Source organism: Sorex araneus, chromosome 5 (assembly GCF_027595985.1).
Source record: "Sorex araneus isolate mSorAra2 chromosome 5, mSorAra2.pri, whole genome shotgun sequence".
NCBI lineage: Eukaryota > Metazoa > Chordata > Mammalia > Eulipotyphla > Soricidae > Sorex > Sorex araneus.
The window spans coordinates 111,933,923-111,956,108 of NC_073306.1; the positions used below are offsets into that span (position 1 = coordinate 111,933,923).

General features: G+C 40.9%; 1 protein-coding gene across 1 annotated transcript in view; it reads right to left on the bottom strand.

Moving 5' to 3' along the window:
* DNAH8 (dynein axonemal heavy chain 8) overlaps window positions 1-22,186 on the bottom strand; it is a 414,847-nt gene that overhangs the window by 165,961 nt on the left and 226,700 nt on the right. Inside the window, exons 54-60 of the mRNA XM_004619333.1 lie at window positions 15,746-15,888; window positions 14,384-14,518; window positions 13,890-14,012; window positions 13,159-13,372; window positions 9,592-9,701; window positions 3,713-3,876; window positions 1,899-2,091 (exon numbers count right to left, since the gene is read on the bottom strand). Of these exons, the coding sequence (XP_004619390.1) occupies window positions 1,899-2,091; window positions 3,713-3,876; window positions 9,592-9,701; window positions 13,159-13,372; window positions 13,890-14,012; window positions 14,384-14,518; window positions 15,746-15,888 (1,082 nt within the window). The remainder of the gene's footprint in view (window positions 1-1,898; window positions 2,092-3,712; window positions 3,877-9,591; window positions 9,702-13,158; window positions 13,373-13,889; window positions 14,013-14,383; window positions 14,519-15,745; window positions 15,889-22,186) is intronic.

Here is a 22,186-nt window from a genome sequence, read left to right on the forward strand (position 1 = left end):
CAAAAGCAAATAAAGACACTGCTAACAAGGAAAACTACAGGCCAATATCCCTGATGAACACGGATGCGAAGATCCTCAACAAAATACTAGCAAAATACTAGCAAATAGAATCCAACAACTCATCACGACCAAGTTGGATTCATTCCTGGGATGCAAGGATGGTTTAACATTCAGAAATCAACATAATCCATCACATCAACAAAAGTAAAAATAAAATCCATATGATCATTTCAATAGATGCAGAGAAAGCATTTGACAAGATCCAACATCAATTATGATGAAAACTCTTACCAAAATGGGTTTAGAAGAAACTTTCCTCAAAATAGTCAAAGCCATCTATCACAAACCCGTGGCAAGCATTATCTTCAATAGAGAAAAACTAAGGGCCTTTCATCTAAGATCAGGGACAAGACAAAGATGCCCACTCTCACCACTCCTGTTCAACATAGTACTGGAAGTATTTGCCATAGCAATTAGGAAAGAAAAAGACATTAAGGGCATCCAGATAGGAAAGGAAGAAATCAAACTCTCGTTATTCGCAGATGCATAATTCTATACCTAGAGAATCCTAAAACCTCCACTAAGAAACTCCTTGTGGCTGGAGCAATAGCACAGCGGTTGGGCCGACTGGTTCAACCCTTCTGGAAAACAATATGGTCGCTCCTCAAAAAATTAGAAATTGAGCTCCCATTTGACCCAGCAATACCACTTCTGGGAATATATCCTGGACAGGCAAAAAGGTATAGTCAAAATGACATCTGCACTTGTATGTTCATAGCAGCACTGTTTATAATAGCCAAAATCTGGAAAAAACCTGAGTGCCCAAGAACAGATGACTGGCTAAAGAAACTTTGGTACATCTACAGAATGGAATACTATGCAGCTGTCAGAAAAGTCATGAACTTTGCATACAAGTGGATCAACATGGAAAGCATCATGCTAAGTGAAATGAGCCAGAAAGAGAGGGACAGACATAGAAGAAAAGCACTCATCTGGAATATAAAACAATAGAATGGGAGACTAACACCCAAGAATAGCAGAAATAAGTACCATATTTGCTCCATGGCTTGGAAGCAGGTCTCACATGCTGGGGGAAAAGGCAGCTCAGATAGAGAAGCGAATACCAAGTAAAAATGTGCTGGGAGGACCTGCTCAGGATGGGAGAGGCGTGCTTAAAGCAGACTATAGACCAAATACGATGGCCACCCAAAACCTCCATTTCTAACCACAATACCTAAAAGGAGAGAAAGAACAAAAGGGAATGCCCTGCCACAGAGGCTGGGTGGGGGGGTGGGGCGGGAAGGGTGGGAGGGATGATGGGGTCATCAGGGGAGAATGGGCACTAGTGGAGGGATGGATACTCAAGCTGTCTATGACTAAAATACAAGCACGAGATTATGTAAATCTGTATCTGTACCCCCACAGTGATTCATTAATTAAAAAAATGATAAATAAATTAAAAAAAATTGAATCGCTGTGAGATACACAGTTACAAAGCTATTCATGATTGGATTTCAATCAGACAATATTCCAACACTCGTCCCTCCACAACTGCACATCTCCCAACACCAGTGTTCCCAGTTTCCCTCCTGCCAGCCCCAATTTGGGAGAAATGAACAGAAACTTCCTCAAGTAAGAAATACAAATGCCTGGAATTTTTAAGAGAAATAATAAACGATTGTGACAAGACTAGGCATACTGTTTCAAAACCTGCTTTAGTTGGAACTGTTGTTAAATTTCAGTGAAATAAATATTTAATTTGGTGTATACTAGCATGAATCATAACACATTTTTGAGTAGAAGTTAAGGCAACCCTTTAGTTTCCTTGGTTTATCTGTAAAAATATTTAGTGAGGTGAATAGTCACAAAATACTCTTTCTAAAGATTAAAATAAATACCAATTCATAGACTTTGGGCACTTCAAACACAGTATCCTCTGGCTCATCACCAGTTGGTTCAGGCATATCACGAAGAAAATCGACAAAGTATGGTTCCTGAGGAATAATTGATGTTATATCTGAGCTGATATTTTCTTCAAGTGCACGGGTAAGATATGTATTAAACAACTGCTCATCTTCAGGAGTTATGAATCTTAAAGGAAATACAGAAGAAAAAAAGCAAACTGTGGCAGCATCTGTTCTAACTATGGTTTCCACCTTCCTCCACCCTGCCCTGCTGTTACCTCAGAAAAGGGAAATAACATGTTCTACCTTCTGACAAGAAGTTCCTAGTGATAATACTGACAGCATCACTCACAGAAAAACACCCCCACACAGTCCCTCCTTGGCCACACTTAGTCATGTCCCTTTGAATCCTTTTTCCTATTAAGGCCAGGTTTCAGGCTTCCCTGTCCTTCTTTGCATCTCCCAATTTTAGCAAAAATTCTTTCAGTTCCATCTAGCCAGAGGGCCCTCACCCCCAACCTCAATATCCGATGGCTTTACAATCTGACTAATTTCCTTTATTTGCTTAAAATTTCCCCTGGTCCACTAGGTGATGTCTGACCAGCCTGACCTACTTCCAGCAAGAACCCTTTTCACTGTGTTAAGTTAGGTGGCACCCCTTGGCACAGAGACTTTTTCAGCAATCTCCATCTACTGATCTCCCCTCTATGGTCCTTGACCATAAAGAGTTTGCTGTTGTGCCTAAACTCTCTCCTCTGCCAGAACCCCATCACAGTGGTCTCTAGAGTGTCTGGGATATTGTAAATAACATGAGCCTAATGCTCTTTTTGTTTCTTTGGATTGCAGTGTGTGTTGGTTGGGGTGGGGGTGAGGAGCTCTGTACTCAAAGGTCACTCCTGGCCATGCTTGGGGAACCATATGTGGTGTAGGGTCAGCCCCATGCAAGGCAAGGGCCTTAACCTCTGTACTATCTCTCTCTGACCACTAGTTTTTACAGTTAAACAAATGTCTTGAATATTTTTTTCTTTTACAATACAGACAAATCACTTAAATAAGGTGACTAGCTTTTGAAATATGCTATTTTTAAAAAGTTGCTATTTAAGGTGTTCCCTAAAACTTGCATATATGGAGTGCAGAATTCTTTCTGGATCTATATAGTATAGATAGATCCTTACCAGATTTACATCAAAGGAGAAAGAAGTGGGACTGGCATCTAGCAAGTATCGCCCTCATGTGGGACACCTGTAACTTTAGATCATTGGCAGTTCCATCCATACTTTACAGAGGAGGAATCAAGTTTAGGGAAATAGTATTGTGTGTACTGAGGGGCTGGGAGATAGTACCACAGTTAGCGCACACGCTTAGCAAGTGTCAGACCAGCGTTTGATTCCTGACATCGCGTTGTCCTCCAAGCACTGTCAGGCGCAGCCCTGGAGCATCCCCCACTGAGCACCGCTGGAGTGACCCGGCTAACCCTGGCATGGCAGTCCCATGCAGCATTCATCTTCAGGTCCTTGTGCTGAATGCCGGTGGAGCTTCAGACCTCCTTTCCGGGGGATGGTGGGGGAGGGTCACATCTGGCAATCTGCACTCAGGAATTACTCCTGGAGGTGCTGGGGGACCATATGGGATGCTGGGGATCAAACCCCGGTCAGCCGCGTGCAAGGCAAATGTCCTACCCTCCAGCCCTGCCCCCAGACCTCCTGAGCACACATGGAAGGTATTCCCCCACACAGGAAGATTTATGCAAATCTAGCAAAATAAACTTTTTACATGGTCCATTTATACTCAAACGCTCTAATACACACCTGTCTGCAATGACTCTGTTGCATTCGTGTTTGAAAAGTGACAGAAGAACAGGTATTGAATCACACTCCTCGGCCCGTATGCTTAACATTCCTTGCCAAATTCTGGAAAGATCTCGGAGATTGAAGATGTAATGAAATTTAGAAGGAGTTGGCAGCATCTTTGTCTAGAAATTTTTTAAATTAGTATTTAATTAGCATCAATTAATAAATATAGAAACAATGAACCAATGTTAATTAATCAATATATTACTTAATATAATTATTACTTTAGTATTTAATTTTAATACTCTCAGTGCACTTTTCAGACAGAACTTAAAAATGCTGTTTATCAGATGACTGGCTAAAGAAACTTTGGTACATCTACACAATGGAATACTATGCAGCTATTAGAAAAGATGAGGTCATGAAATTTACATATAAGTGGATCAACATGGAAAGTATCATGTTAAGTGAAATGAGTCAGAAAGAAAGAGAAATGGAACAACAAACGCCCACGGATAGCTAAAACAATTCTTGGGGAAAAGACGATGGGAGGCATCACCCTCCCCAACCTCAAACTTTATTACAAAGCAGTAATAATTAAAACAGCATGGTACTGGAACAAAGGCAGAGCCGCAGACCAATGGAACAGGGTGGAATATTCCTAGACATAACCCCAAATGTATGATCATCTAATCTTTGATAAGGGAGCAAGAGATGTGAAGTGGATCAAGGAAAGCCTCTTTAACAAATGGTGCTGGCACAACTGGACAACCACATGCAAAAGAATGGGCTTAGACCTTGACCTGACACCACACACAAAAGTCAGATCAAAATGGATTAAAGACCTCAACATCAGACCACAAACCATAAGATACATTGAAGACAAGGTCGTCAAAACCCTCCACGATATTGAAGATAAAGGTATCTTCAAAGATGACATGGAACTAAGCAATCTAGTAGAAGCAGAGATCAACATTAAACTAAAACGCTTCTGCACCACAAAAGATACAGTGACCAGAATACAAAGACTATCTACAGAATGGGAAAGGATATTCACACAATACCCATCAGATAAGGGGTTGATATCAATGGTATATAAAGCACTGGTTGAACTCTACAAGAAGAAAACATCCAACCCCATCAGAAAATGGGGTGAAGAAATGAACAGAAACTTTTCCAAGGAAGAGATATGAATGGCTAAAAGGCACATGAAAAAATGTTCCACATCACTAATCATCAGGGAGATGCAGATCAAAACAACCATGAGATACCACCTCACACCACAGAGACTAGCACACATCCAAAAGAACAAAAGCAACCGCTGTTGGAGAGGATGTGGGGAGAAAGGGACCCTTCTACACTGCTGGTGGGAATGTCGACTGGTTCAGCCCTTTTGGAAAACAATATGGACGATTCTCAAAAAATTAGATATTGAGCTACCATTTGACCCAGCAATACCACTGCTTGGAATATATCCCAGAGAAGCAAAAAAGTATAGTCAAAATGACATCTGCACTTATATGTTCATCTCAGCACTGTTTACAATAGCCAGAATCTGGAAAAAACCCGAGTGCCCTAGAACAGATGACTGGTTGAAGAAACTTTGGTACATCTATACGATGGAATACTACACAGCTGTTAGAAAAAAGAAGGTCATGAATTTTGCATATAAGTGGATCAGCATCGAAAGTATCATGCTAAGTGAAATGAGTCAGAAAGAGAGAGACAGACATAGAAAGATTGCACTCATCTGTGGAATATAGAATAACAGAGTAGGAGACTAGCACCCAAGAATAGAAGAATAGTAGAAATAAGTACCAGGAGGTTGAGTCCATGGTATGGAGGCTGGCCTCACATTCTGGGAAGAGTCCAACTCAGAGAAGGGATCACAAAATATAATGCGGTCGGAGGCCATGTGGGGGAAGGGTGATGCAGGCTGAATGTAGACTAGAGACTGAACACAGTGGCCACTCAACACCTCTATTGCGAACCACAACACCTAATTAGAGAGAGAGAACAAAAGGGAATACCCTGCCACAGTGGCAGGGTGAGGTGGGGGAAAATGGGATTGGGGAGGGTAGGAGGGATGCTGGGTTTACCGGTGGTAGAAAATGGGCACTGGTGAAGGGATGGGTTCTTGAACTTTGTATGAGGGAAACATGAGCACAAAAATGTATAAATCTGTAACTGTACCCTCACGGTGATTCACTAGTTAAAAATAAATTAATTTAAAAAAAGAAAGAAAGAGACAGACACAGAAAGATCACACTCAAATATCAGGGTGGGAGATTAACACCCAAGAGTAGAAGAGATAAGGACCAGGAGGTCTGCCCCACAGCTTGGAAACTGGCCTCACATGCTGGGGGAAAAGGCAGCTCAGATAGAAAAGGGAACACCAAGTAGAGGATGTTGGGAGGATCTATTTGGGTTGAAAGATGCAAGCTGAAAATAGACTATGAACTGAACATGAAGGCCACTCAATACCTCTATTGGAAACTACAACACCCAAAAGGAGCGAGAACAAAAGAAAATGCCCTGCCACAGAGGCAGGGTGGGGTTGTGGGGGATGGGGGTGGGGATGGTGAGAGGGATACTGGGATAATTGGTGGAGGAAAATGGGCACTGGTGGAGGGATGGGTAAACGATCACTATATGACTGAAATGCAAACACAAGTTTATATGTTTTTAACTATACATCACAGTGATTCACTAATAAAAGAAAGACATGGAATCTTAAACAAAAATGCCATTTATTTCATTAAAATAGGTGAAATAAGTAAACCAAGATTAAAGTTATGCTTTTATTGCAGGACTGACAGACAAAATCAATCTACATAAATCAATGTGAACTTTAAGAAACTGGAAGCTTTGAGAAGGATGTGATTCAAGAATGCACTGTGCAAAGATTCCAAAGCCTATTCTAGCATCATTGTCAGCTAAAAAAATCATTTTCTTGAGTTTTCTTTGAAATTTGTATTTTATGGTAACTTTGTTACAATATTGCAAAGTCACTGCTCCACCACCCAAGTGCCAAAGATCCACCAATACTGTCCTAATGTCACTTAAGTCCACCTCTTTTTTCTTCTACTCTAATTCCCCCTTCATGTCTCCTGGTAAACTCGGTTTTTGGGGGAGTGGGGTCTCCTAAGTGATGCTCAGAAGGCCTGGGACACCCATTGGCAATTCTCAGGAAACTGGGCTGGTTTTTCATTGCCAGGACCTGAGAATATGGTACTGCTTGGACTTGCAGTACTGGGATTACCTGGACCACACAACACAAGGGCCTCAAGGGATGTACCCAACAATGCTTGGTGGACCATGTGGTGCTGGGTATTTAATCAGAGTCATGACATACAAAGCATGTGCCTTAGCCCCCGTACTATCTCTCCAGCACTACAACCTCTGTTCTGAAGGACTATTTGACAATAGCCCCAAGGACCAGAGTACATGCTTAGCATGCAGGAAGCCCAGGTTCTGAGAGACCAGAAGTAATCCCTAAGTACCATTGCAAAACAAAGTAAAACAACGAAAAAGGGAACTATGTGAGTTGTGTAAATAAGCATAACTAGTTATTAACTTTGTGTATGTGTATAAAATGTCACAACAGAAAGCTGAATGTGAACCTCTGCCATGGAGTTATGGACAATGAATATTCTCTTCTAAAGTCAATAGGAACAATCCTCTATAAACTGATTTTAGGTCTTTAGTGTGTATGAATTTTCACAACTCCATTTTAGGGCACAATCTGGATTTCACTAAGGGATCCAATTCAGGGACTACTGTTTAATAAATTTGTATTTATAGGTTTTTTTTCTTTTTTGGTCACACCTGGTGTTGCACAGGGGTTACTCCTGGCTCTACACTCAGGAATTACTCCTGGTGGTGCTCAGGGGACCATATGGGATGCTGGGAATCGAACCAGGGACAGCCTCATGCAAGACAAATACCCTATCCACCGTGCTATCACTCCAGTCTCCTATGGGTTTTTGTTGTTGTTGCTTTAATCAAATCATCATGAGATACAATTACAAAGCTTTCATGATCACGTTTCAGTCATACAATGTTCCAACACCTATCCCTCCGCTAGTGTACATTTCCCACAACCAATGTCCCCATATCCCTCCTACCATCTCCCTACCTCCAGCCTGCCTCTATGGTAGCCACTTTCTTCTTTGTCTCTCTCTCCCTCTCTACTTTTGGGCATTATGGTTTGCAATGCAGATACCAAGAGGCCATTATGCTGTGTCCTTTACCCACTTTCAGCACACATCTCCCATACAGAGCAATCCCCTCCAACCATCATTATCATAATGGTCTTTTCTCTATCCAAACTGCCTTCCCTCCCAGCCCTTGAGTCAGACTTCCAAATGTGGACCAATCCACCTGGCCCTTGTTTCTACTGTTCTTGGGTGTTAGTCTCATATTATGTATTTTTATATCTCACAAATGAGTGTAGTCATTCTATGTTTGTCTCTCTCTTTCTGACTCATTTCATTTAGCACAATACTCTCCATATCCATTCATTTATAAGTAAATTTCATGAGTTCATCTTCCCTAAGAGCTGCATTAGGAAAGATGCAGCTTTCATTCATGTGAAATATTATTATAGCAAACAAACTGACAAAAACCACATAACTAACTCTTGTGCTCAGTGAAAACTATGTAGTTACATAGAAAGAGAAAAGGAGTGGAAATGAGCTGATCCTTTAGGCTAAGGTAAAGCACTAGAATTTTATTTCAAGGAATGATGGTGATTGCACACATACAGAGATGTGAAGCTAACCCTTAAAACTCTGTGATTTTTGTAAACCACGTCAATAATAGAGAAGCCTGGTGATACTGTGGATATATCTCAAGTGATAGAGCATCTGCCTCTTATTCATGATGCCATAAACTTTATTATTGGCTCCATGAGACCCTAGAACACTGTTGAGTGAAGACTCTGGTCCCCAAGTTTCACCAAAACTACAAAAAGGAAAGAAGCCTATAGTCAAGCAGGAGGAACTAGGGTGAAAGTTCTGATTTTGAAGTCAGCAGAGTAGAAATGGTATGGAAAGTCCTGAAGCCAAATGAGGCTACCAGGGGGGAAAATAGAGAGTGAGAAGGTCCCGGTATTGGGCTCAGGTTTATTCCAGTATTTTGAGAAGGTAGCCCGGAAGAAAACCAAGAGCAGGAATACCCTCTGAAGTGAAAAAATGTTTAGAAGAATCATTTCTAACCAATGCTCTAAGTCATAGGCAGTAACAAAGCCAGTAAGAGAAAGGAGAAAATGAACCTTTGAATTTGTCAAGGTTGTAGCCTTTGTTGACCTTGGGGAGAGCAATGGAAATGAAAGTGTGTGTGGAATGAGTTAGAGGGAAAGAAAACAGGCAAGTGTGGTTGTAATATCAGGAAAGAAAAGATGCCTTGAAGCAAAGACACCAGAAAGATACCCATGCTTAGTTACAGATATATTCATATTTACATAAAATATATATGGTTAGCCAAGGGATAGAAGTATACTAAGGAAATAAACTATTTTTAAATATAAAGGTCAATGTCTTAATTGTAAATATCTGACAGTTTGGTGGGTGAAGGGGTGGGGAAGACAAAGAGTTACATATCAGAATTACAATTGGAAAAACTGTGTACTCATTTCAGAAAAATTTTACTTCATCTTGAATGCCTTGTGTGGTTTATAGTACTAGCTCATACATTATGGAAACCATCCCTCAGTCAAGATACTTGCTCCCTACGAGGAAATGGGGTCATAAATTAATTCAAGCACTTTGTTATTTCAGGGGAAAAATACAATATCTGATGCTATGATAACTGCATGTGATAACTGCATGTGTTAGGTGAGAGATATATTGAATACAAGTTGATTTTATTATTATACAGACCAGAAAATTCTGTACCTTAGTCCATTGCCATAGCACTCTACCCACTGAAACTAAGTGTCCAACCATCTCACATACTTGAGGCTTGAACCTTCGGCAAGGGTCAAAGTATCCACAGCCAATAACTCCTGAAAAAAGAGGAATATTGAAGGCACAGTTTACTAAATTATTATAAGTATATCTTTATACCAGTGAATAAACCATTACAAGACTAAGTTAGGCGACAATAATTTTTCCCAAAGAGTCAGCTAAGAATAGAATTCAGCAATGTCTAACGGGTTTTAATATCCAATGGTGGGTATTTTATAGGTGTCAACTCATTTAAGATTTCTAACATACTGGGGGCTGGAGCGATAGCATAGCGGGTAGGGCATTTGCCTTGCATGCGGCCGACCCGGGTTCAATTCCCAGCATCCCAAATGGTCCCCTGAGCACCACCAGGAGTAATTCCTGAGTGCAAAGCCAGGAGTAACCCCTGTGCATCGCTGGGTGTGACACAAAAGGAAAAAAAAGCTTTCTAACATCCAATAATAAATATCTTTATTGTTGCTGTTATTATCTTAATATTATCATTACTATTTTTATTTGTTCAGTAACTTTCCCAAGGTGACACAGCTTGACGTGGATGAATCAAAGAGTTGAACAGCCTGATTCCAGTTGGTTCTGATATGTTCAGTTGTGAACATGGCATTTTCAGAGGATTCTGCATACGCTCAGAGATGCAGACAAGGCTTATAAAAGGGGCTGTAGCTGAGGAAATAGGACTTAATTCACATAAATCATAGTAGAGTTGCCTGGGGCTGAAGCAATAGTACAACAGGTAAGGTGTTTCCCTTGCATGTAGCCACGCAGGTTTGATCTGCAACACTACAAGTGGTCCCCTGAGCCCTGCCAGCAGGGTCCCTAGGTGCAGCGCCAGAAAAAGCCCCGAACACAGTCATACATTGTCGAAAACTCCAACCCCAGCCTCCCAAATAACAAGTTACTAAGGGAGCATAAACTGATCCTCAGTCTTGTGGCTGGTAGTACTCGAGCCTCTAGGGTCCTTTTGCTTCCTGAAATTCTATGATTCTAAATCTCCATTTTCCTGAGACCCAACGTGTTCTTTAAGAAGCATGAGGTTGGTGGAGGGATGGGTGTTTGATCATTGTGTGACTGTAACCCAAACACGAAAGCTTGTAAGTATCTCATGGAGATTCAATATTTTTTTTTCAAAAGAAGCATGAGGTGTGAAATAAAAACAAATAAACCCTAAACCAGTGGCTCTGCTTGTTACACTCACAGGCAGCCTTGGCTTCCCGCTCCCTCAACCTAAATCTGAAGCTGCTTTCTGTAACTATCAATATTAATTATATACACAAATGTAACTATTTAACAAAGAAGCAAATGCCCACAGACTGTTTGAGCACTGCCCAACCCCCTGCCTTTTTGTACCTGGTGGCCACAATTCCCCAACTATGCCTGCCTCCCTATGTCCTCATCAGGTCAGGAGCCATCGTCCATGCCCACACAAGCCTTCACCTCTGGAGCACTCACCTCAGGACCCCACCGGTCTCCTGGGGAACCACCTACTCTTGCCCCTCCCACATCAGTGAATTAAAAGACATGCCTGTCCACACCTGTCTACAGATCCTTTCTACTTCCCAAGGTAGCTGTTACTTGACAAAGAATCAGGAACTTTCTCTCTTCTTTATAGTTTTACTGCTAATGCTTTTGAACCTTCCTCATTTGACTGGAAATTTAATGGACTCTGAAGACTTGAGTCTTCAGCCCCTTGTTTCTTTTGCTCAGTATCATCACTGTCTCCATTCACATTGAAGCTGTGTTCATATTGAGCATCTGCAGTGTATCGCACCGTTCTACTTATTCTTGGTTTTCCAACAGAGTTCAAGAGGCACAAATCCCTCTTCTGGTGATTTGGCCGACAAGACCATAACTTCAATGTGAAGACCAGAGGATGCAGTCCTGCTTGGGCCTTGGGGTGCCAGAGATTCCTGGAGCCACCTCAGTGTTATTCAGGGCCCTCCAAGGATACACTCTTCAGCACTCAGAGGTGTCCAAGGCTTCATCTATGATGCTCTTGGGTACCATTTAGCGCCGGGGATAGAACTAAGTTCTTCTCATGCTCTGACCTTGGTGCTATCTCCACGGCACCCCGAAATTTTTTCAAGTGTAATAATTATAAAATGAACTCTCCTTGGTGCTTTAAAATTGCATTTCTGTGAATATTAATGTCTATCATCTCTATATTTATTGGCCATTTGATCTCCTCTTCTTAAAATGTCTTTTAATTCTTTGCTCGTTTTTATACTAAGTTGTTTGCTTTTCTCTCGTTGAGCTATAGACCTCTTTAACTATTCATAATACTAGATTTTTAGAATGTTTTGAAATTTTTGTCATCTGTTATGCAGCTTGTCTTTTTATTCTTGCAATGTTGCTTTTCAGGTTAATAAAAATTCTTACTTTTAATCTAATCAACTGTATTATTCCACTCCCCTTTATAGGAAATTCTTTTCTACCCAGAGGTCATTGCAGTATTTTTCTACATTTTCTCCCAAGTGTTTCATAAGTTTGACTTCCATACTTAGATTTTTGATACATTTATATTTATTTCATACTTGCTTAAGGCAGGAGTTCAACTGTAAATTATTTTTTCATGAGAATAATTCAATATTCTAGTCCTACTTATTGAAAATCATCCCTTTCCCACCTGGTACTTGATACAATGATCACTATCTATGCAGGGGGCACTTTCTGTTGTATGACCTTAAGTACATAATTTTTTCCCACTTTATTTATACACTTGTTTATAAACTTGTCTGTGATGATTTTTTCATTGTTATTCAATATTCCCACCCAAATCCCACCACGACTGCCACCTTCCCTCCACCATTGTCTCCATTTTCACAACCATCCCTCAAATATGCCCCTGTAGCAGGCCCACAATAATTTATTTTATGTTGCTTGTTACCACTGGACAGCTAATGGAAGGATCAGAAACATTGCTACTACTGGGATATCAGTATTGGATAGTTTGAAGATGTCATTCCAGAACATCTCCAGAATACTTATGGAAATAGGCAGTCTGGCTGGAGGCATGGTGGCAGCTTTGGGGCGTGACTGTGGCTGCCTCGGTTTTGGTAAGCCAGCCTGCCCACATCCCGAGATCTCCCAGAGCTCTCAGCCAGGTCTGATAGTTCAAGTACATGGATTTTTATAGTGTAATTAATATGAACCCAATTTGGTATTTAAAAAACCCTTCATTCTAATTGACATATCAAGTCAAAACTCAGTATGTTCTATTGTTAACCTCTGATTGATGTATTGTCATTCCTTAGCCCAAGTTCTCTCATTAACCAAGTCAAGAAAATAAAAGCATGGAAGGTCGCCACTTTTCAAAAATCCTGTTTCTAAGTATTCCTAAGTCCTAGGCTGAAAACATGAGGCTTCTCAGTATTTAATCTTTCCATGTATTCAGCACTCTATTTCAGTTATTTAACTCCCACTTCTGACAAAACCCTTTAATCTCTTCACGTTTGTGAATGGTTCATATCCATAAAAAATAAACAATAAGAATAATCATACCAAAAATTTTGTCTATTGATGCATTGGAAGGCAGTGTGCAATTAAATACAGTGAATTGTCTTTTTAATCTCTGTGGAATGTCATTCCGACCCCCTCCAGGGTGAATCATTGCCGCTATAAACTGCACATCTACAATCGTGGTGAAGTCTCCAGGCTTATCCAAGCTATACATTCCTTCCATTTCCATCATTTGCCGGACAATCTCATTAGTTATCTGGAATTCCATGCAGTAATAGTTTAGTAACTCATCACCATACTACACCATACCTCCTATAAAGCAAAGCAGATGTGAAAACATTCAACTCCTCTACATGAAGCATTTGTGAATGTCAGTGTTCACCTTCATCAGGACACTTAGACTTGTGTGATGTTACTTGTGAATTCTAAATCATAAGTTAAACATACCTGGTGCAAGATCAATGTGCTCTTCACTACACTGATAAGAACTCATCTCCAAATAAATTTACATGGATGAGTTATGAAATATTTGATGCTACAATAATACTCAATTTTTTTAAAAATTACTTATTGGCATTTTAATTTAATTTTTTATACTTTATTGGATCATACCAATGGTGCTTAGGGGACCATATGGTACTACAGATCAAACCAAGGTTAGTCACACGCAAAACAAGCACCCTGTACTATTTCTCCAGTCCATGAGCAGACATGTTTAGACATAACAAAAAACACTGATTAAACATCATCTATAGGAGAAATTTTAGTCATACCTGATCTCCCCATTCATTAATCACAGGCATATTAACATCATCAATAAATACAGTCATTTTTCTGCCTCCAGGTGGCCCATAGGTGCTTCCAACTCGCTTATCCACATAGCTTTCAATTGTTCTCTAGAGAAAATTAAAAAGGCTTATCTGGTGCATCAGATTTTAATTTCCATTTCCAATAATGATAGTGATATTTTTCACAATAGAATAATAAGTCAGTTAATATTTATAATTGTGAAAATCTATGCATGAAGTAAAATATTAGTTACTAGAATGCTAAACATTAATTTATATTTTTAAAAGGTGCACAAAATTTAGTTTGCCACAATCTAAGGCCTACACATACAATTTGAATTTGGCTTCAACTTTAGCCTTAAGAAAGGCTAAATACTGGAGCAGCATTTCCTTGTGCACTCTGTATAAAATGATAGTTTATTGCAACTATAATTAAAATAGTTTGTATGTTGATTGCAACAGAAAATAATGAGCTATACCTGAAACATATTTGGTTCTGTGGCAGATGAGAAGTTTAGGCATTTGGATAACTGTAATTCAGGATCATATTTTTTCAAATAGGCCTTTACCATTACGGTTTTTGCAGTTCCCTGCTCACCTGTGAGCAAAACAGCCTGTAATCATATTAGAATCGTGTTGGAAATTGATTAGCCTTAAATATCTTAGATTTCTACTATTATTCTTTAGTTTTATAAATTAATACATTTTATAATATTCATTACATTATATTTTACAGTGATACCTACACCCAAGCATCCTAGTGGAAGTCAAGATTTAAATGTGAAATGTCCTAAAATATTGCTAGAAGTAAGTCTGGTAAATGCAGGGACCGTGGAGTCAGAAAGGCGTCCCCAGGCAGACCCCCACTTTGCTTGGCAGCAGGGAGTCGGCAGTTTTGAGGGGTGGAGAAGTACAGAATTGCTGCGTACCCAGAATCACCTACCAAACACGGTTCTTTCTTTTCTGATTGAACCACTGTGAATTACAAAGTTACAAAGATATTTGTGACTGAGTTTCAAGCATACAAAGTTCCAATAACAATCCTTTCATCAGAGTCCACTGTCCTCCACCCACATTCCCAGTTTCCTCCCCCCCCACCCCCCCTGCGCCTGTGGCAGGCATAATTACTCTCCTCGACTGTCCTAGTGTCCCCTTCCCTAACTTATCCCCACATCCCAGCCCCAGTGCCAAGCTTCCTACTGAAGACCAGCTCTGCTCTTTGCTTCTATTGTCTTTGGGTATTTGATATTTGGGGCTGGAGCAATATCACAGCGGGTAGGGCATTTGGTTTGTACACAGCCAACCCAGATTCGATTCCTCCGCCCCTCTTGGAGAGCCCAGCAAGCTACCGAGAGTATCCTGCCTGCATGACAGAGCCTGGCAAGCTACCCATGGTGTATTTGATATGCCCAAAACAGTAACAACAACCTCAAAATGGAGACATTACTGGTCCACACTCGAGCAAATTGATGAACAACGGGAAGACAGTGCTATGTGCTATATTCGCCGAGGCCGTTTCTTTCTATCCCACATATGAGAGAAATCAGGCTGAGTTTATTTCTCTCCCTCTGACTGATTCCACACAACTTGATACTCTCCAGATCCATCCACGTCGCAGCAGATTGCATGACTTTATCTTTTCTTATGACCAAGTATAAAAGTGTATTAAGCACCAGTTTCTGTATCCAGGCATCTGTTCTTGGACATTTGCATAAAAATACATCTCTCTTCATGACACTGCCTCTGTCAATTGTGCTGGAATTTTATTTTTCAATCCTGTATGTGAAGAGGGCTGTGTTTCTTACACAGTTGGGAAGCATCTAAGGGACCTATAAACTTACCTTATGTTGCTTCGCAATGGTGTCTATCAAAAAATTTGTTCTAACATTGTCAACATTTGGAACTAAAATTGATGAATATTCTGGAATACTATCAGTTGGATAAAAATATGGCTGAACTTTCTTATTCCAGTGCTCCCAATCACCTACAGAGTAAGCAAAATTTGTTGTAAATAAAATTGCATTTTAAAAGTTATCTCAAAATACAAAAAGGAAAGAGCCATAGTAATCAACAGAATCACACAAACATTGAAAATATTTTTCCAATACATGCTAGGCTATCAGCTTATTATTTTCATGTGGCATTTGACTATTTAAATTTGCTTTGTTCTTTACAAAGTCTGGTTTTAAATGGTTAAATTATTCACCTAAAGAGATATTGCCTGAAACAGAGTTAGAATCATCTAGTGGTAAAAACTGGGGCATGATTATTATCTAATAAGAAAAGCCACATAGATTGAAAGATGGGGGAAAAATCCCAAAAAGAGATAACAGGATGTTCCCATTTATGAGAAACAGGAAAAACAACTCTTACTCTAAAACAAGTGTAATTGAGCTACCCATGCTACTGATTGAAAGTCTCTACTAATTCACTGATGGATATTATTGTAATAAGATTATTACCACATTTTATCAATTCTCAGAAAGAAATTATTAACATCTCAGGCATGCAATAGATGTTACAATAGATGCCTTACAATCCCTGTTGACTAAGCAAGCTTGAGGAAAGCTGTTCATACTGTTTCCATTTTAATTGAATTCCTTGCATTGTTGATTTTAACTGCCATTTCAAATGTCTTCAAAAGATTGTGCTATGAATCAAAATTGTACCCCTCCCAGAAGTTACGATGTACATAGAGTTCAGGGAAAGAGAACAGACTAGAAACTACATTTGACAATAGCTAAGTAAATATTAATCATTGAATGATAACTTCAATTTCAAGAAGCAGATTATATGTTAACTATAGGTTTAGCTGTTAAGAAACTGCCAGTTTCCAAAGTCATTGTAGTAATGCCTGTGTATAAATGAGAGTACCTACTCTCACGAATATTTGGTATGATTCATAAAAATTCATATAATTCATAAAAAGTCATGAATTTTAGACATCAAGTGACTGTGCTATCGTAACATAATGTGATTTTCATTTGCATGTCCCTGATGAGTAGTTATGTGCACCCTTTCTTATTTATTTTCATCATTCATATGCCCGCTTTGGTGACATACATATATATTATATATATATATATATATTCATTGTTCTTTAAAAAAGGTTTTTTTAATTTTTAGGTACTCAGGGAATCATATGCGATACTGGGATCAAATCTGAATCAGCTACATGCAAAGCAGTACTGTACTATCTCTCCATCCCTTTTTTTGTTTTTATTTTTAGTTGGAGACCACCTTTGACAGAGTACAGGGGTTATTTTTGGCTGAGGGATTATTTCTGGCAGTGTTCTGGGACAATGTGATTTTGGAAATGGAACCTGGGTCTCCCACATACATGCACTCTACTTCTTTGATTATTAAGAGGAATTTTTGTGGATAATCTGAGATAAAAGTCAAAGTTGAATTTGTTTACATTTTTCTAATGCATTGATTGACAACAAAACAGTAATAATGCTATCCCCTATTGAATTACCTTGACATTTTGGAAGAAAATCATCCAACCATATATGTGTGGACCTATTCCTGGAATCTGTGCTACTCCTATACATGACCAATATTTGGATCCTTACACCAGTGTTGGGTTGGAGCGATAGCACAGCAGGTAGGGCATTTGCCTTGCACACAGCCGACAGGGGTTCGATTCCTCTGCCCCTCTTGGAGAGCCCGGCAAGCTACTAAGAGTATCCCGCCCACACGGCAGAGCCTGACAAGCTACCCATAGGGTATTCAATATGCTAAAATATGCCAAAAGCAGTAACAACAAGTCTCACAATGGTGATATTACAGGTGCCTGCTTGAGCAAATGTTGAACAACGGGACAACAGTGCTACAGTGTTACACCAGTGTTACATTGGACTCATTATAATAACTTTACTGGAAACTGAAGTGGGGTTAAAGAGGGGTCCAAGTTTGTCTTTAAAAAACTTACTTGGTTATTATAAGTCCTTTAAGTTTTCACAGAACTTTAGATTTCTAAACTTCAGTGCAAAAAGCCATTGATATTTTCAAGTCTGCTTGCGCTTGAATTTATAGATTAATTTAGGAATAAATAACATCTTAGCAATATCGAATTTTCTGGTCAGATAAACAATCTCTTTATTTATCTAAAGTTTCTTCAATTTTTCCTAGCATAGTTAGAGTTTTCTTACAGATTTTACAATATTTTGTTAAATTTAGCCCTAAGTTCTTCACTTCTGGAACGTTATTTTAAATGATGTTTTACATTTTCAATTTCCAATTGAAATACAACTGGAATACCACATACAGAAATTTGTCACTGTATGTTCTCTTTTCATTCTGTTGAGATTCAGTCTCTCCACGTACTTCATTTAGCTGACATCTCAGGTTTTGTGCCAATTAATACCAACGGAATCCAAGATGGCAACCCTAGATAAAGTTTTATACAGAGATTAAAAGGGGTAATCTTCAGATTCCACGGTGAGGGGAAATACTCCCAACTCATTAAAAAATGAGTAAATTTCCCTTTCTTTATATATAACCAGATGATCATAAAAGACTTAGTGACTCAGTTGAAGGACCAGAAAGAGCCTTACACTTGGCTCACCCTGGTTCAATTTCCAATATTGCATGCAGCCCCCTGAACACCACCAGGAGTGATCCCTGAATACAGAGCCAGGAGTAACCAGTGTTGGCCGATGCGGCAGAAGCCGGGAAAAGTATTCACAATGCTCGCCTGTCCTTTGCCAACTACAAGACCAAGAAGACTGTCCTCTGACATCCTGATGAATCTATCACATCTTCCAGAAGGGCAGTTACAGAGGATTATTCACGTCTTCTACTTGAATTCTCTTCGACAGCCACGTCCACCTGCCCACATATCAAATTCCACAGGATGGATATGTCACTCCCAATGTCCTCCCTTCTGAAATCCAACACACTATTTTGTTGGTAAAGATGCATACAGCACCCAGTCCAGACAAGGTCAGACCCGAATACCTGAAGAATCTGTCGCCAGTACTCGTCAATACACTGGTGTTGGGGACTGCTCAGGACCCTGAACGAAAGAGGACCCCGAAACCTTTACCCTGGACAAACCGGAAAATTCCATTATCAGCTTTGCTTGACCTGAGGCACAGGTGCCCTTGTGACAAAGGAAATAGCCAAACTCAAGAGGTAAAAGTAGCCCAGGGCAGTTAACTAAGAGACGCCATTAAGCCCCCCATTAAGTAGAATACCTTCCTCTACCTTGTGCATTCCTCCTGCCAGATGCTCCTGCCAGATAGACCCTTGCCTTCCCCTCCCCACTATTTCTCAACCTACTCTTGAAGAATGTTGTAAGCCCACCTAATACACCCCGAACCTTTCCTTATTTGGTCTGAGAAGACACTTCCCTGATGATTGACAACTTATGTACCAACCCCCTGCTAAGAAAAGTATAAAACCAGCGTGGCAGTTAATAAAGTTGCCCTTGATCGGCATGTGTCGTCTTGGGCCCCCTGTTTACTAACCTCACTAGTCTTATTTCAGATCGGGACCCTCACAGAATCCACCTAATTAGGAGCGCTTTCCACTGTTGTCTCTCCGCGGGCCGGAGAGATCTCCAGGGGAACGCGCAACTGGCGCCCAGCGTGGGTTCGTGAGTTAGGCCACCCGATCGGATGGCAAAGCGGCAACGAGTCCGGAGCCACTCATAAGGCGTCAGGTAAGCCCCCTAGGGGTGACGCAGAGCTGGGTTAGTCTAATAAGGTACCTTTTCACCGCTGTCCCATTCACCCCTCTTAAAGATGGGGTCAGGAATCAGTCAGGAACCTGAATTTATTGAAGGCATTCAGGAAGACTTATGTGACAGACATATCGAGGTTAGGAATAGGGTTATTTTAAAGTCCCTCCCTTTTGTTCACAAGATTTGTCCCTGGTTTGTTGTTACTTGTCCCACTATCAATTGTGTTTCTTGGGAGTGGGTAGGCTCGAGCTCACTTCCTTTTTTGCTTCTAAAGGGTCGGAGGCTGACAAAAGACTTATACTCCAATACTGGTCACTCCTCAAATCCATTATCACTAGTGCCCACGACAACCCCCGTTTGGCCCAGATTATTAGCACGGCCCAAGAGCGCTTAGAGGTGGTCTCCAGGGTCTGTTCCCGCGCCGCCTCTCGTGCCCAATCCCTCTCGGACCTTCCTACTGTTGCTTCTGATCCCTCCCCTCTGAGACCCGAATCCCTGCCCCCGGACAAGGGCATGATGACTTTAGAAATCAACGGGAAGGAGCTTTCGGGTCTGATTGACACTGGTGCAGATGTAACGATCATTGCCAAAAAAGACTGGCCAAAAGAGTGGCCCCTCACCTCCTCGCTGACTCACCTTCAGGGTACAGGCCAATCCCAAAACCCTATGTTAAGTTTGTCCCCACTTGATTGGCGCACCGAGGAGGGCAAATCCGGGACTGTATGCCCTTATGTTCTGCCTGGGCTCCCTGTCAATCTCTGGGGCAGGGATATTCTCTCACAAATGGGCTTTTTACTAATTGACACCTAGGGCCCCCTTCCCATTGAAAAATTACAGGCCGCCAAGTTGTTAGTACAGGAACAGCCCGGCACCCCACCCCCATTTTTGTGATAAAAAAGAAATCCGGTAACTGGAGGCTCCTCCATGACCTCCGGGAAATAAATAAAACTATGATCCCCATAGACGCCACCCAGCCTAGTTTCCCTTGCCCATCGGCTATTCCCCACGGCAGCTCTAAGATTGTCCTTATTCTTAAGAATTGCTTTTTCTCCATTCCCCTCCACCCAGAGGATTGCAATCGTTTTGCCTTTTCTCTCCCTGTCACAAACTGCGCTGGGCCCCAGCCCTCGCTTCCATTGGAAAGTCCTGCCCCAAGGCATGGCCAATAGCCCTACCCTTTGCCACTTCCATAATTTACCCTTTTTGCGCTCTTTTATCCCTCCTTTTACTTTGTTCGTTACATGGACGACATCCTCTTGGCCGGTGCAGCCGCTGACCTGCTTCACTCGGCTGCGCAGAGTCTGACTCAGATGCTGCAACACAGGGGTTTCCGAATTTCCTAGGATAATACAGATGCACCCTCCCCAGCTTTTCCTTGGTTTTGAACTTGCTGCCGTGTCCAAATTATTTGCCTCGACCCCTCAACCCTTTAATCTTTATACAGATAGCTTTTATATCGCCACCCCCTCTCCATGGAACACAGACAAAAAAAAAAAATTGGCAGTTGGTGACTGCTACGGGATCTATGAGCAGTAAATAATACCATGATCATTTTTGGGGGTACTTCAACCTGGACTGCCGTCCCCAGCAGCCATTCCTTCGGAAATGTGTAAGACAGTACTCATTTAAAAGACTGCTTTTTCTCAATTCCCTTGCATCCTGAAGATCACTCCCCCCCACCCCCGCCCGCTTTGCCTCTAGTTTGCTACCTTCTAATTAGAAAGAGCCCAATGTACATTGGAGCAACCCCATTGTCAGGGGGACAAGACCAAAGGTAATGTGGATGCCCGTAGGGCAGGTTTAAGAATTTCTGTGTGAATGTGGTGCGTGGGGTGTGCACCCGCGTGAAAGAGGACCGGTTCGAACGAGTGCAGGAGTGTGATTTGTGCGTGTGCCTTTAGTGTGTGTGTATATTTGTCTCATTATATTTCTCTTAGTTATGCTTATTATTATCAGCAGAGAAGTCAGGAAAATGCAAGATCATGTGGTTGAGTGTTTAATAATATCAGGAATGAAAAAGTGTGTCGCTAAGGTGGTCTATCCGCCTCAGAAGTAGTCTTGATCTTAAAATTGTAACATCTGACAACTTAGGTTTCAACAACTTTGTCATGGATTGTTTTGCCGGCTTATATCAACAAAAGAGCTTTCTTGACCCGTTTTTCACAAGCAAGGAAACTGGCTGGTCAGGCAGAGAAACGGGGAGCAATGTTCCCAATCGGCCGACAGGGCTTAACTTTGCCCTGGGGACTTGTTCCTTCCTTTCTCAGTCTATCAGTTTTTTCCCTGCCATTTCTGAAGGGTCAGATCGATAGATCAACTGCAGATGTGTGTACATGTACATGTAGTGTTTTTTAGTGAACTTATTGTCTGTCTGTTTGTCTGTCTGTCTGTCTCTCTATGTGGAACACTTGAGTGCTGGAGCCAGAATGAAAATCAGTGGTAAAAAAAATTAGGCCTGGGGAAAACAGGATCATCTCGAGAGATCAGAGTGATATGCAGTTCAGCAATTTAAAGGATCTATGTGATTTTGGAACCTGTTAGACCAGGTTTAAACAAAGATTTCTAATTAGAATATGGCGCCTACAACGAAATT